Here is a 14,472-nt window from a genome sequence, read left to right on the forward strand (position 1 = left end):
CTCACACAAAGAATCAGAGAAAAAATTTAAATGGTTGTATATTTTTTTTTACATTTTATACAGTTACAGAGGGTCAAAATAACACATTTGTATGCCAAGTTGGTACAGGATGTCGCATTGCATTATGTTTATTGCATGTTTACTATTTCATCTGACCAAATTAGAAAATCATACAGTATCAATATTAAAAAAGGGCTAACTGTTTGCAAACACTGAATGGGCTCAAATTGACCCTGAGAATAATAAAATGCCCCAAATCTTTTAAAAAATGGAATTTAGTAAAGTGAAATGATGAGACAGAATACACATGACCTGTCCTGCTCCATACAAGAAAAAATATGGCAAACAAATAAAATTGCCACTGGACTTTACTCAATTTGTGCATGATCAGTAATATCCAGAGAAAATGAATGCAGGAGGTTCTCAAAGGAACTTTCGAAGCAGGGACCCCCTGTTGAGTTAATTGTCTGATGCCAGAATAGGTTTATAATGAGGGTGAGATATGTTTGTGCTTCCTAGTCAATTAGACTTTTATTTCTTGTCTCTATAATCCCATTAAACAACTGATGCAAGCCGAATGACCTCATTAGTTCCCGTTTGTTCGGACAGACCGAGGCGGTGAGCCGTTATCGTTCTAGCGCTGTAATCTCAAATTAATTAAAATATGTGCAATAAACATCAAGGATGGATCGTTTCGCTTATCACTGCATCTTTGCAGTCCTTCGTGTACCAGCTGGAAGAGTGTTATTATTTTGCGCTGGTGCTTTTGAACGACCCCATGGTCTGGGGGGGGGAGGCAAATTTTGGAGTCATGAGAAAGGTGGCTCGAGAAAGTCGTTCACTTTGCTGAGTGGATATTATTCTTATTTTTCTCATTATTCATTATACTTTATCACTCCATTTAACAGTTTTTTCTTGTTAAATTAGAGTGACAGAACGTTACTTACTGTATGTTAAATGTAAAGTGATTAAAACTTTACATAGGTTTGGTATACTGCCAGTATGAATAGCAGACTAATAAACGTTTTTTGGAGTAGTAGCAGTTTTCTGAACTATTACTATTTAAATTCCACACAAAAATATTCAGAATATATATTTTGCAGAAAATCACAACTGGTTAAAATAGTAAGATACAGTGTTGTTATACCTTGCAATACCCATAAATAAAATAAATAAAAATATATATGAAATCTGTAATGTTCTCAGACCATTCACCCTGAAACTTTCAATATTGTGATTTTTATCTTTCTTGGAGTGGAAGGGGTAATTGCTCTCTCTGTGTTAACATCTGTTTTTTAAATTGTGTTCAGTGCAGTTTACAACTCAATTTCTTCACAAGATATGTTTTTTGAAACGGGTGTTTCTGTATTACTGCCACACTGACCCAGGATGAATCAAAAACGAATTTCTTAAAACTGTTTCACTTTCCCATTTCTTGGCAGGTGGAGATGAGCCATCCAGCTACATCTGCACAACATGCAAGCAGCCCTTCTCCAGCGCCTGGTTCCTCCTCCAGCATGCTCAGAACATGCACGGCTTCAGAATCTACCTGGAGCCCATGGTCTCCCGATGCTCCCTGAGTCCTCGCATCACTCTCCCTCCCCCCATGGTGGTAGAGTCCATGCCCCAGCCCCCCCTGGCCAGTTTCCTGGGAGACAGCAACCCGTTCCATCTCCTCCGGATGGCAGCTCCCATGCTCCGGGAACCCCCGGGTTTCATGGAAGGCCGTTTGGGCCCAGGGACACCCCAGTTCTTGTCCCCTCCACCACGCCCTCACTTGGAGCGTCTGAGCGCAGAGGAGCTGGGCCTCATGTCGCAGCACCCCAGTGCCTTCGAGAGGGTGATGCGGCTCAACCCCATGGCCGCCATGGAGTCCCAGTCCATGGACTTCTCCCGTCGGCTCCGCGAGCTGGCGGGAAACACAGGACCTGCCATTCCACCGCCCCTCTCCCCGGGGCGCCCCAACCCGCTGCACCGGCTGCTCAACCCCGTCCTCTTCCAGCCGGGACCCCCCCGCCCCCCGTTCCTCAGCACCCCTCCTACCCATCTCCCGCCACCCCCACCGACCACCACCAGCGCTGCCTCATCGCCTCCCCCGTCTGTCAAGTCCAAGTCGTGCGAGTTTTGCGGGAAGACCTTCAAGTTCCAGAGCAACCTGATCGTGCACCGCCGGAGCCATACGGGTGAGAAGCCCTACAAGTGCCACCTGTGCGACCATGCCTGCTCCCAGGCCAGCAAGCTCAAGCGGCACATGAAAACCCACCTGCACCCGCGGAAGGGCCCCGAGTCCCTCACGGGGCCCTCCGAGGATGGCCTCTCCACCACCAGCTCCCCCGAGCCAGGCACAAGCAACCTGCCTGGGGAGGACGGGGGCAAGGACCAGGCAGGTCGCCTGGGAGTGGGTGCAGCGGTGGCCGTGGGCCCCGAGAACGAGGAGGAAGAGGAAGAAGAGGAGGAAGAAGAGGAGGAGGAGGAAGAGGAGGAAGAGGAGCTTGAGAATGAGAGTAGGCCTGAGTCAGGCTTTAGCATGGAGTCTGGGTTCTGCCGCGGCCGGGAGAATGGGCCCAAGGTCGTTGCGGATGAGAGGGGCGTCCCCACGGGGAAAGGGGAGGAGGAGAGTGCTGGCCTGGAGGTGCCCTCGCACAGGTACCCTGGCCTGATGCTGGATGACAGGAGGAAGCTGCTGCCATTCCCCAAGCAGGATGGAGACGGTAGGGGCAACACAAGAGACGAGGACACGGCAGCGAGGCGGGGGGACAGTAGGGCAGAGCCGCCGACCCTAAACGGTCGGGACTGCAGCTCTGGGGACTCCTTCACAGGCCTGTTCCATCGACGCCCGGCCCCCGTCACCAGCCCAAGCCTCTCAACCTCGTCAGCCAAGAAAATCAAGCTGGAGGGAGAGCTGGACCTGCCGCCTGTCCCACTCATCCCCTCCGAGAATGTCTACTCCCAGTGGCTCGTGGGATACGCCGCGTCCCGCCACTTCCTCAAAGACCCCTTCCTGGGCTTTGCTGCCTCGCGCCAGTCCCCCTTTGCCACATCCTCCGAGCACTCGTCGGAAAACGGGAGCCTCCGTTTCTCCACGCCGCCCGGAGACGCCCTGGACGGGGCCTTCTCCGGCAGAAGCGGGACGGCCAGCGGGGGCAGCACCCCCCACCTGCGGGTGGGGCCTGGCCCAGGCCGGCCCAGCTCCAAGGAGGGTCGTAGGAGCGACTGCTGCGAGTACTGCGGGAAGGTGTTCAAGAACTGCAGCAACCTGACAGTGCACCGAAGGAGCCACACCGGTGAGCGGCCCTACAAGTGCGACCTCTGCAACTACGCCTGCGCCCAGAGCAGCAAGCTGACGCGCCACATGAAGACCCACGGCCAGTACGGCAAGGAGGTGTACCGCTGCGACATCTGCCACATGCCCTTCAGCGTCTACAGCACCCTGGAGAAACACATGAAGAAGTGGCACGGGGAGCACCTACTGCCCGGCGAGGTCAAACTCGAACATGCAGAGAGGAGCTGAGTGCACACTGCCTCTCCATAAATCTTGTCTAATTGCTTATTTCAATAAGAGGAGGGAATGGGGGATAGGTGGACAAGCAATTGTTTTTATCCCAAAAAAAAATTTGAGGGAGGGGGGTGCGGTGGGGAGGTAGTCGTTATTTGTCCATAGTTTTTGTTTGTTTTGGTTTTCCTTCTGAAAATGATACCTGAGAATTAATGGTGACTGGTAATTTTTTTCTTTTAAACATGGCCTAGACTGCATTTGGGATACGTTTTCACAGGAGGATTTAACAGTGAGGAATTCATGGAGCCTTTTTAACTGTGCAATAATTTCTGTATTTATTGGATTTTTTGTATTAATATTTGGCATGTGCAGGTATTCTTTGTTTCCTTAATGCCAGGTTTCACTTCATTTTCAAGTACTGGGGTTTTTTATACCCAGGTGATATACTGAGATTATTGTTTTTAACAAAATTGAAATACTGTTGTTTTTAAATTATTGTAGGCTACATCAGTGAACGTATTTAAGCTACCCAAATAATTTCTTGAGGGAGAAACAAGATTTACTTAAAAGAAACAGCTATTTTGTCATACATGGAAATGGGCAGATTCCATTCTTGTAGCATTTATTGACTATTAATGAATGATTTATGAATATATGTAATTGGGTTGTTAGCACTGATTGTCGGATCTGACAGCAAGATAGAACAGGAATTTGGAATTTACAAATCCGTTTTTCCTCCACAAGATAAAGGCGAGGAATTAAAATCGTTAAAAAGATATCACAGCTGCTTTTTGGTACCAAGTACCAAACCACACAGAATTGCTATGATGTAAACTTAGAGTGCTTTGCCGTTGCAGTGCAGGTACTAACATATTTCAGAACTGTACATTCAAATTGTTTACAATGATATGAAATATCCCCCATGTGTAATTATAGGAATAATAACATACTTAATCAATGCGAAAGCAGATATTTGATTGAATTTTTATTTTTGCATTCAGTCATCATAAGCCTGTGGTCTCAGCGAGGATGCCAGATGGATGTATCCTGTGCAATGACTAAATATCTCAGGATCAGTTAAATGGCAATTTATGTTATTTTTACACTTTTTAGATGTAGTTCCACTCGCTAAAAACGTCACCTCTGTGTGAATGCTCCGTAACACTGCCAGCTGTCATTTCTCTACTCGTGCGCTAACCGTCTTGTATCGGGTATTGTGGTTCTCCTGAGAAGGGAGGGATTCAATTCAAGTGGAACAAGAACACATTTTCATTTATTTCGAGAAGCTCAGCTTCTAAAACTATGAACATATCCTAAAGGTATTGGTGAAAGTTATGGCTGTACTGCTTTGCACTCCAAAACCCTTTATCACAGATAGAATGCATGTGATTGCAGCATTGTACAGTTAGGCATTACAAGTAATATACGGCATGCCTGGTAATCAAGAAAAGAGGGAGACTGCTGCAAAAACTGTGGAAAGGTCATGGCATGACATTGCATTTTCTTCTATTATTGATCGGAGATGAGTCATGTTTTCAGTTGCTGAAAACCTGAACTCTACAGGAGGATCGCTCAAAGTAAAACCAGAGCCTTTACATTTTGGAAACTATATTTATGATATTGGTAGTTCTGATTTGAAATGTTGTGGCAGTAGTTGTTGTTGCGCAGTTCACTTTGTCTCAAAGAAGCCTGTGATGAGGCTTAAATCACAGCAAAGGGTCTTACTCAACCCACCCTCTTGTCCCAAAACATCCCCTTCCATTGAAATGAAAATAATACAATATTTAATTACATTTGAATTAAAATGAATTAAATATTTGTTCTATTTGGCTGATCCACTCTATACTTCTTCATTATATAGGCACATGCATTCATACTTGATCTTCCCACAGAAACACACACACACAAACACACACTATTATGAGCACAAAATGAGGTTTAAAGGCAACTTGGGTTGTTCTCTGATCAAAGTACACTCCTTACTTACCTTAAGAAAGTAAAACTGTTAAATTAAGTTTCGTTCAAACAACATCTAGAAAAAGTGAAAACGGGTCGAGCAAACCCTGCAAAATGAAAGGGAGGAGGCACGCCTGAACTTGCCAAAGGAGAGGAGCACCTGAACACACCAATCATTCTATACCCATCCATCCATCCATTATCTGAACCCGCTTATCCTGATCAGGGTCGCAGGGGGGCTGGAGCCTATCCCAGCATACATTGGGCGAAAGGCAGGAATACACCCTGGACAGGTCGCCAGTCCATCGCAGGGCACACACACCATTCACTCACACACTCATGCCTACGGGCATCGGCCTAACCTGCATGTCTTTGGACTGTGGGAGGAAACCCACGCTGACACGGGGAGAACATGCAAACTCCGCACAGAGAGGCCCTGGCCGACAGGGATTCGAACCCAGGACCTCCTTGCTGTGAGGCGGCAGTGCTACCCACTGCACCATCCGTGCCGCCTATTCTATACCCTACTGAATGTAAACACACAAGACATTTCATTCAATTCAGAGCTGCTCTTTCATACCAAACGATTGGTCAAAAAACGATTGGTCGAAACTGCGTCCTTTCAAAATAGAATTTTCATATTATATCTGAAAACAAGTAGGAGATTAGTCATGAAACTACATGGGAATTGCTTGACAAAGCATCCAGTACCTTAGAAAGTGTAGTTTCCTGCAAATATGGGTTGTGATTGTGCAAATGGAGGCTACTTTGAAAATATCCCGATGCAACCGCCATAGCCGGTCTGCAGGAAATTTTTATCTTTAGGTGCATAGCTGAAGTTCTTCTTTTAGATACTCCAGTCTTACGATTATTGTGTGGCTGTGCAGCCTGGCTTTATCGCTCCATTGTTTGCCACTCAGAGGGTAATTGTTGGATGAAAGAATCTCAGCCGTGTAAATGGACTGTATGTAAAAATGTATTTTCTGTAAAGCGCTCTGAAGAAGAAATAGTATCTCCTAAATGCCAAAATGTATTGTAATGAAAGGCCCTCTCCTGTCCTGTTTCATTCTGTTTTACCACTGTCCTCTGTGTATTATACTGGCTCTGATGACTGATGTCATGTTCTAGGAAGAATATAAAAGGTTGTTGACCTTTTATATAATGTGAGCTAGGCTATATCGACACATTCCTATATCGCAAATTACTGCCTACTTTCAGGTTCTTTAAATGAACCCTCCAAGAGGAGGCTCCCAATTAAGGCATGACTTATTAAATTAGATTGAATACTTAACTGACCTAATTTACTAAATAAATTACACCTTGATGTAAAGCGTTCATTCCAGTCCATGTGCATGATACATTTAACTATGTATCAAAAAGAAAGTAGCGGGGAGATGTCTGCCAAATGACTAAAATGTAAATGTAAATGTAAATGTAATCCTCACAAATGACATCCTAGTAGCAATTTTGAATGATGTGACCGACTGATTTAATAGGTCCAGAAGATCTTCCAAAGCCTTACAAGGAGAGCTCATTGCAATCCCTCATTTTTTACCTTTTTCTTTTTCTTTCTCCTTTTCTTGCCCCTAGCTCCACACATCAGGAGAGGCTAGGAAAAGATTAAAGAAAAAGAAGCAAAGAATTAGGCAAATGGAATATCCTTGCCCCTTCAGACGGCAGTTCGAAGCTTCGTCAGTTACAAATATGGCAGAAGTGTGGCATGGGGAGAGGTGGATCCATGGGTCGAGAATTTCTATGTCACGCTTTAGGAAAAAAAACCTTAACTTCTAGCTCCTGGAAGGAACATACGGGTTTGAATGTCCTTAAATATGGCGGACCTCGATTGATTTCAAACAGTACAGCCATTCATGTCTTTCAGCAGGATCACTAAATAAGTTGATAACACAGAGGGGTAGCTAATAGTCATCTGCTGTTAGGATTGCAGCACTTTCAGTGGTGCCACTATAAACATGCCATGGCATACATTAAGTTGTAATTTAATTTTACATTTGGGTACTTTCAATACCGATCTTCTTAATAATAAAAATTCGCAATTTGTTCACATTTAGTTTTCAAGGCAAAATCAATTTTCTGAAAAAAACCCCCAAACTATTATGTATACAATTAAGCAAAACATAACATTCCCATGTATCCATTCATATGCATATTTTTCTGTATACATTGTATGAATATATACATAAAGTCATTCTTTATGAGTAATTTTTCACATCAAATTTGTTATTCTGGAGATTATACACAGAGTGGGTATTTAAACAGCTAAAACAGAATAAAATCAGGAAAGGCAGATTTTGTTTAAAAAAGAAGTGCACGCTGTCTTAAAATATGTTTACATTGCTGGAAAATTCAAGGGTAAAATGATACGTTTGTACATCTGTTCATCAACCATCAAGTATTTTTTAAGTTTGGCTATACTTTTTCTGAATGCTATGGTGGTCATATGTATACTTTTTCCATGGTGATGGGATTTTTTCCTAAATATGAATAAATATAAACACTTTTAAGCTGTAAATAGTTTACCAGTATTTGTTATAATGATGAATGCCGGGGACATTTTTCAGAATGGGAAAAAGTATTTTATGGTCAAATTTAAGAAGTGGGCCTTTGAAAATGTTTTGTCACTGTAACTGTAAAAATCTCTAGCTTGAGTAGGCAAGCTTATACATTTGATGTAATAAATTGAGAGAAACAATCCAGGACATTATGGCAAAGAAGGCCAACTGTTGTCTGTTCAGGGATTCTGTGGCAGTAATTATTATTTGTTGGTATTGCTTTGTAGGGAGCAAATTACATTCCTAAACCATATGCATTTTTCATCCCCAAGAATTGCTCTTCTTAATAGTCAGCAGCTTAGACTCTCTCGTAGGCACTTGTCTTTAATTTTACGAGGACTTGACATTATTAACTTACATGTTCTTTGTGGAAAAAAAGATACTTAATCTTAATTTGTCTTTTTTTTTCTGGGGACGGTACATAATCATTTTTTTGAAGTTTCAGAATGGAACATACAAGCTGCCACATTATATATAAATATATATATTTTTGATTTGGCAGGATAAAATGGTGCAAAATCATATTAGATTAATTATTCTGAAAAGAAATCCAATTGTACAGATGGGTTTACAGTGTTGTATGACAACCTTTTATCCACACAAAATGCAAACATAAATGTTTTTATTAATATGTTAAATTTTTTTGTATAACTGCCCTGTTTTTATTTTGTTTTTGTTTTGCTTTTTGTGTGTTCTCAAAGATGGAAGTGTTCTGCATTATTTGTGACCTTTTGACCTTTTTCATCAGAAACGAGCGATGCCACATTTCTATGGGCACTCCTCTGTGTGAAGAGCATAGGGAACTGTTTTACACTGTCTGTCACCCCTGTACGCCCTGGTGGCCATTTATTCTGAATGAGGGTCTCAGAGAAAGGGCCCTGCCATTTATGAATGCGCTATGCACTATTCCTGCAGACACAATCATGAAAGAAAAGAAAGAATAAACTTCAGGGGAATATATACTCTATATATACACACTCACTGAGCACTTTATTAGGTAGACTTGTACGCCTACTTATTCATGGGATTATCTAATCAGCCAATCGTGTGGCAGCAGTGCAATGCATAAAATCATGCAGATACGGGTCAGGAGATTCAGTTAATGTTCACATTAAGCATCAGAACGTGGAGGAAATGTGATTTAATGACCGTGGAATGATTTTTGGTGCCAGACAGGGTGGTTTGAGTATTTCAGATACTGCTGATGTCGGATTTTCACGCAGAACAGTCTCTAGTGTTTGCAGAGAATGTTGCGAAAAGCAAAAACATTTCGTGAGCTGCAGTTCTTTGGAATGTGAAACACCTTGTTAATGAGAGAAGTCCAATGAGAATGGCCAGACTGGTCAAAGCTGATAGGAAGGTGATACGTAAGGAACGTAAATAACCCCACATTGCAACAGTGGTATACGGAAGAGCATCTCTGATCACACAACGAGTCAAACTTCTAGTTGGTAGGCAACAGAAGTAGAAGACTTAACAAGTCTAAAACATACCTAATAAAGTGCTTTCTGAGTGTATATGAGGAGATGGCCAATTGGGTGGTACCCACACTGACAGTATGTGAGGATTTGGAGAGTGAAATAAGGTGAAGTGAACCTCTGGTATGTGTATGGACCGCCACAATTATTTATTTTCAGAGAACCCCTGATGATTTTATCCTGACGGAAGCTGGATTGAATGAAAGCTTATTTATTCTCCAAACTCAGGGCACAGAGGCACTTCCTGTTACGGAATCCGACGTCGTGTCGGTCAGCTGTTGCACCGCAGCCTAACAAATGCTCTATGTTTCAATAAATTAAAAAGTTCAGTAACATTACCCAACCCACAGATGTGCTTCAACAGTACATTTTTTCCCTCAGAAGTTAAATTTTAACAAGGGCTCAGAACTTGTTCCTGACTGCGCTGTTTGTCCTCTCCTGAGCACTGTCGTCTTGCCATGAGCATTCAGGCGCACAAGGTACTTTCCTTTCCTTAGTGACGACTGGAGCAGGTCCACTCGAGGGTTCAGCTCAGACAACCATTGACAATGTGTTCTTACCTCTTTGCGGGCAGTTTTTATTGTATGTAGCTACGCTATTAAGATAGCTGGTTTACTAATCTGTTGCTCACTAGCTGTCTTCCAGTCGTCACTGAGGGAAGGAATGTACCTCGGGCCATCAGGCTGTCTGTGCTGTCCATTGTTTGCTTGATCAAACATTTATTAAACAACAAGCTTTTGTGGGGAGGGTTGGGGAAATTGGTGCTTGACACCCAAGGTCAGAACCAGATGATTTAGTGACACAGGTTTGACAGTCCATTCAGTAAAAAAAAAGTGCTTTGCTGCTGTTCACTGTTACTTTGACATTCCATTGCTATTGTTCATTTTTCTTAATGTTTGTATTTAATAAAACTGTAGCTGGGATGAAAATAACACATCTTTTTTTAATATGCCCTCATGTTCAGAGGATGGAGAAGGGCCTGGGCTTTTAACAGGGGTGTTTTGAATAAAATGTGCGATGTCATTTATTCTCAGCCCAGTCACAAGGATTCACAATAGTAAATGATGCTTAATAGACACCTCTCAGTCTGTCTGTTTTCTTTATTCGCACCACATCAGTCGGAGATTCACACCATCCTATGCAAACCCACACATACATTTGCATATTGTGATGAATTTCATATTATAAGCAAGTTTGGAAATCAAATTAAATAATTATGCTGCGGCCTGAATCGAACGGTGCATTACCTAAAATAAAAAAATACATCAAACTGTTTTAGCTGTGGTAACAAACAAAAATGTATTTCATTCAGAGTCATTGTAATTCAGAGCAGGGGATGATACAGTCCACTGGGATGGCCATGCATTCATTAAGCTCCTCTGCAGCTGCACCTAAGCATTTTCTCTACTACTTTCTCTATTACTCTCTCACTTTCTGTCACTCCATACTGCTTACACTTTATCTCTCTCTTTCCTGATCCATCTCCTTCTTTGTGCATTCTCTCTATCATACTTTTCTGCTCTCGCTTTCTCACTTTCATCTCGGCACTCTCTCACTATTATGGTCTGATGTTGCTCCTCCCTGTGCATTCAATGTCGCAGCGGGACAGGGCCTCGGAGAGCACACTGAATAACCACATAACTGCAGAAGCAAGTATGTATGTAGAGATTTGGAGGGAAGGTTAAACAGGTTGGAGGGAAGGTGTATATTTATACACGAAGAGATAGGAAGGGAGAGGAAAAGAAAATATGTAAGGCTGAAATAAACATAAGCATCAGAAGACAATACTACATTTTGAGTCCAGGCCATGGTGATGTAGGGCTTAACATACGCACGTTATCTTATAAGCAACTGCCATCATCACCTCACAGATGAACAGCTGGTTTTTATAAAAAGCTTACACATTTTGCATGTACAATCTTCTACTCCAGAGATGATATTGATGATAATGATAATTGATGTTCCATTATACATTACAGATTTTACAGTTTTCAATTTATGTATTTTGTTATCACACTGTTCATGTCATAATAAGAGCCAATCAGATTGGATTGAGCTGAGACACAAGAGGCGGTTCAGTTCAATTTCAAGCCGATTGAGTACTTACTCCTGACCTCACCTGACCAGCTCTCTGACAAGCCCTGCAGGGCGGACTATACAAATAGAGTGAGAATGACAGAAGGAGAGGGTGAGATCCGCAATTTACAGGCCAGAGCAAAGAAAGAATGGAGCCGTCTGAGAGAAAGGGTCACATAATGTAACATTTGGTTTTTACATTATGTGATTAAGCAAGCACATCACTACACACTAGACCATATTTTATTTCATAACTGGAGCACAATATCAATATTATTATATAATTTCATTAAACATTTTGGAAACCATTTCTGAAACTAAAAGAAGCAGGCTGTCAAATTACAGCGTATATCAATATTTGGCTTTCATCGATTTGAGTGATCAGCAAATGAAACTGACATGGTGTGTCCAACAGCGTAAATTGGATCTAACGATATAGAGTGACAAGAGGAAAACATTTAGACTGTGCAGTGAAATAAAGTTGTGCTCAAAATCTATGGATGAGGCTATATAACCTATGAAACCTACTACATTACATTATTGGCATTTGGCAGACGCTCTTATCCAGAGCGACGTACAGTTGATTAGACTAAGCAGGAGACAATCCTCCCCTGGAGCAATGCAGTGCAGTGCAGTGCAATGTGCAGATCTTATTGTGGCTACACTGGGATTAGAACCACCGACCTTGTGTGTCCCAGTCATTTACCTTAACCACTACGCTACAGGCCGCCCCATACTACAAACCATAATGATATATATTGGTGAGGGACAGTGCACATGAATCAACATTTTCAGTTTACACATCAATGTAAATGTCCCAGAGTTAGCTAATGAGCTCGTTTTCATCTTTAGTCCCTAACCTGCATGTCTTTGGACTGTGGGAGGAAACTGGAGTACCAGTTTCACAGACATGGGGAGAACATGCAAACTCCACGCAGAGAGGACCAGGTGAGGCTCAAACCCAGGACCTTCTTGTTGTGAGGCAACTGTGCTGCCCACTGCGCCACCATGCCACCCAGTTGAGACCAATATCCCACATACATGGGATGCCCTTGATCAGAGGTAGGTTTCAAATGGCCTGGTGCCCTTTAGGTACTCTGGGTTACATGTACATCAGTTCCTCCTAATGACCAGGCAGGTGCTAATATGTTACAAGTTGTGGATAGTGAGAGCTGTCTCTCTTCCATAGTCACTACAATGTTTGCAGAGATATGTAGCTTTTAGGGTGTAAAATAGTCACCATCTCATGATGGTGGGAATCTGGCTGTACTGCTCTAATCAGGCAGGTACAGTTGGCACACCAGAAACTGAAAGTACAATTGCTGATTCAAAATATGCAAAAAAAATAGTGAAAACTGTCAGCAAATGAATTAGACTTTCCTAAGAACTTAACATCTCAAGAAGACTCGTGGTGGTGCACGGCTAAAGTAGCGTAAAGTAAAGTAACAGGGTTTGATTCACAGTCCTGCCAAACCTTATTTGAGTTTGGCTAGCTCACATGGAGTGGGACATAATTGGCTCACAACTCCGAGGGTGGGGGGAGGACTTACGGGTACCTCGGAATCGTGGTCGCAGGCGGGAACGATACGACTTGGAGAAGCAGTGTTGTTCTCAGGATCACCTGATCCATCCAGGCCACCAAGGGATGGGGTGTAGGTGGTGTATTCCTCACTAACACAGAGGCAATTTGAAAAATTAGAAAAATTGGGGAAAAGAAAAAGAATTTAACATCTCCATGAACTGCATATAATACACATGCCAATTACCACAGACTATGATAAAGTATGCTTCTCTACAGTATAACACGGTTAATGAAATCTTTGCTTATCGAATAAATTGTGAATTCTTTGAACTAAAAAATATAAAATATATCCCTCTGCATTTGGAATGCCCAAAAGCACTTGTAAGCTTGACTCATCATATCTCTATCAATGTGGGAAGGCTCAGACTAGCCTTCCCAGATACTTGATTAGCCAATTTAGGTACTACCAGAGGTGAAAATGCACCTGGAATTGCCTTGCCTTTTTGATATCTGGTCAACCAACACGACTAAATGGCAAAAAAAGGTTTCTTGCAACTGTCTGATTTCTGGTAGTTGCTTCCACAGCCACCAAACGGCTCTAAATAACGCTAAAGAGAGCAGCGCCGCCTCAGTCGACAACGCAAGTAAAACAAGGCTGTTGCCAAGCACATGCTTCCTCTCTTTGTGGGAAAGAAATGGAAATCTAAGCTGGCAGATAAAGTTTAATGTGGCATAACGGAATCTCCGATAGTCCGCTCCCTAATCTGTAATGTAACTGACACGGGATTAAGAAGCGCGGTCAGGGTTATCCGGAGGGTATGGAGTCTCTTCCACTCAACTCTGTCAGGATCCGCATGCCTCCATCCAATTAATGGAGACTTCAAATGACTGAAGCATCAGTGGTTATCTTAAAGCCACACAAGATTGCAGGTACAGTAGGGCCCCAGACTTAATCATCTGACAGAGCTGTCAAAATCCCCTGCTCAGGGGCTTTACATGGAAACCAAAGAATTTACCATTGGACTGGGGATAGGGCCAAAACATTACATTACATTACATTACATTACATTATTGGCATTTGGCAGACGCTCTTATCCAGAGCGACGTACAGTTGATTAGACTAAGCAGGAGACAATCCTCCCCTGGAGCAATGCAGGGTTAAGGGTCTTACTCAAGGGCCCAACGGCTGTGCGGATCTTATTGTGGCTACCCCGGGATCTTATTGTGGCTACAGGCCGCCCTTGACATCACGGTCAAGGGGTGATAGGCTGATAAGCATTATGGGGAGGGGGAGGGTGTTCAATCTAGGAGGGTGGGCAAAAAGATGGGTTGTAAAGAACAATGAGTGGGTCTTAATTATAGAGGCAGAAGAAA

The 14,472-nt window shown here is 42.8% G+C and overlaps 1 protein-coding gene across 2 annotated transcripts in view; it reads left to right on the forward strand.

The window, feature by feature from the left end:
- Window positions 1-10,578, forward strand: part of LOC133128126 (B-cell lymphoma/leukemia 11B-like) — a 58,447-nt gene extending 47,869 nt beyond the window's left edge. For both annotated transcript variants that reach the window (XM_061241431.1, XM_061241432.1), the window contains exon 3: window positions 1,443-10,578. In XM_061241431.1, coding sequence (XP_061097415.1) covers window positions 1,443-3,511 — 2,069 coding nt within the window. In that variant the 3' untranslated portion in view covers window positions 3,512-10,578. The remainder of the gene's footprint in view (window positions 1-1,442) is intronic.
- The last annotated feature ends 3,894 nt before the right edge of the window (window positions 10,579-14,472 follow it).

Source organism: Conger conger, chromosome 5 (assembly GCF_963514075.1).
Source record: "Conger conger chromosome 5, fConCon1.1, whole genome shotgun sequence".
In the NCBI taxonomy this organism is placed as follows: domain Eukaryota; kingdom Metazoa; phylum Chordata; class Actinopteri; order Anguilliformes; family Congridae; genus Conger; species Conger conger.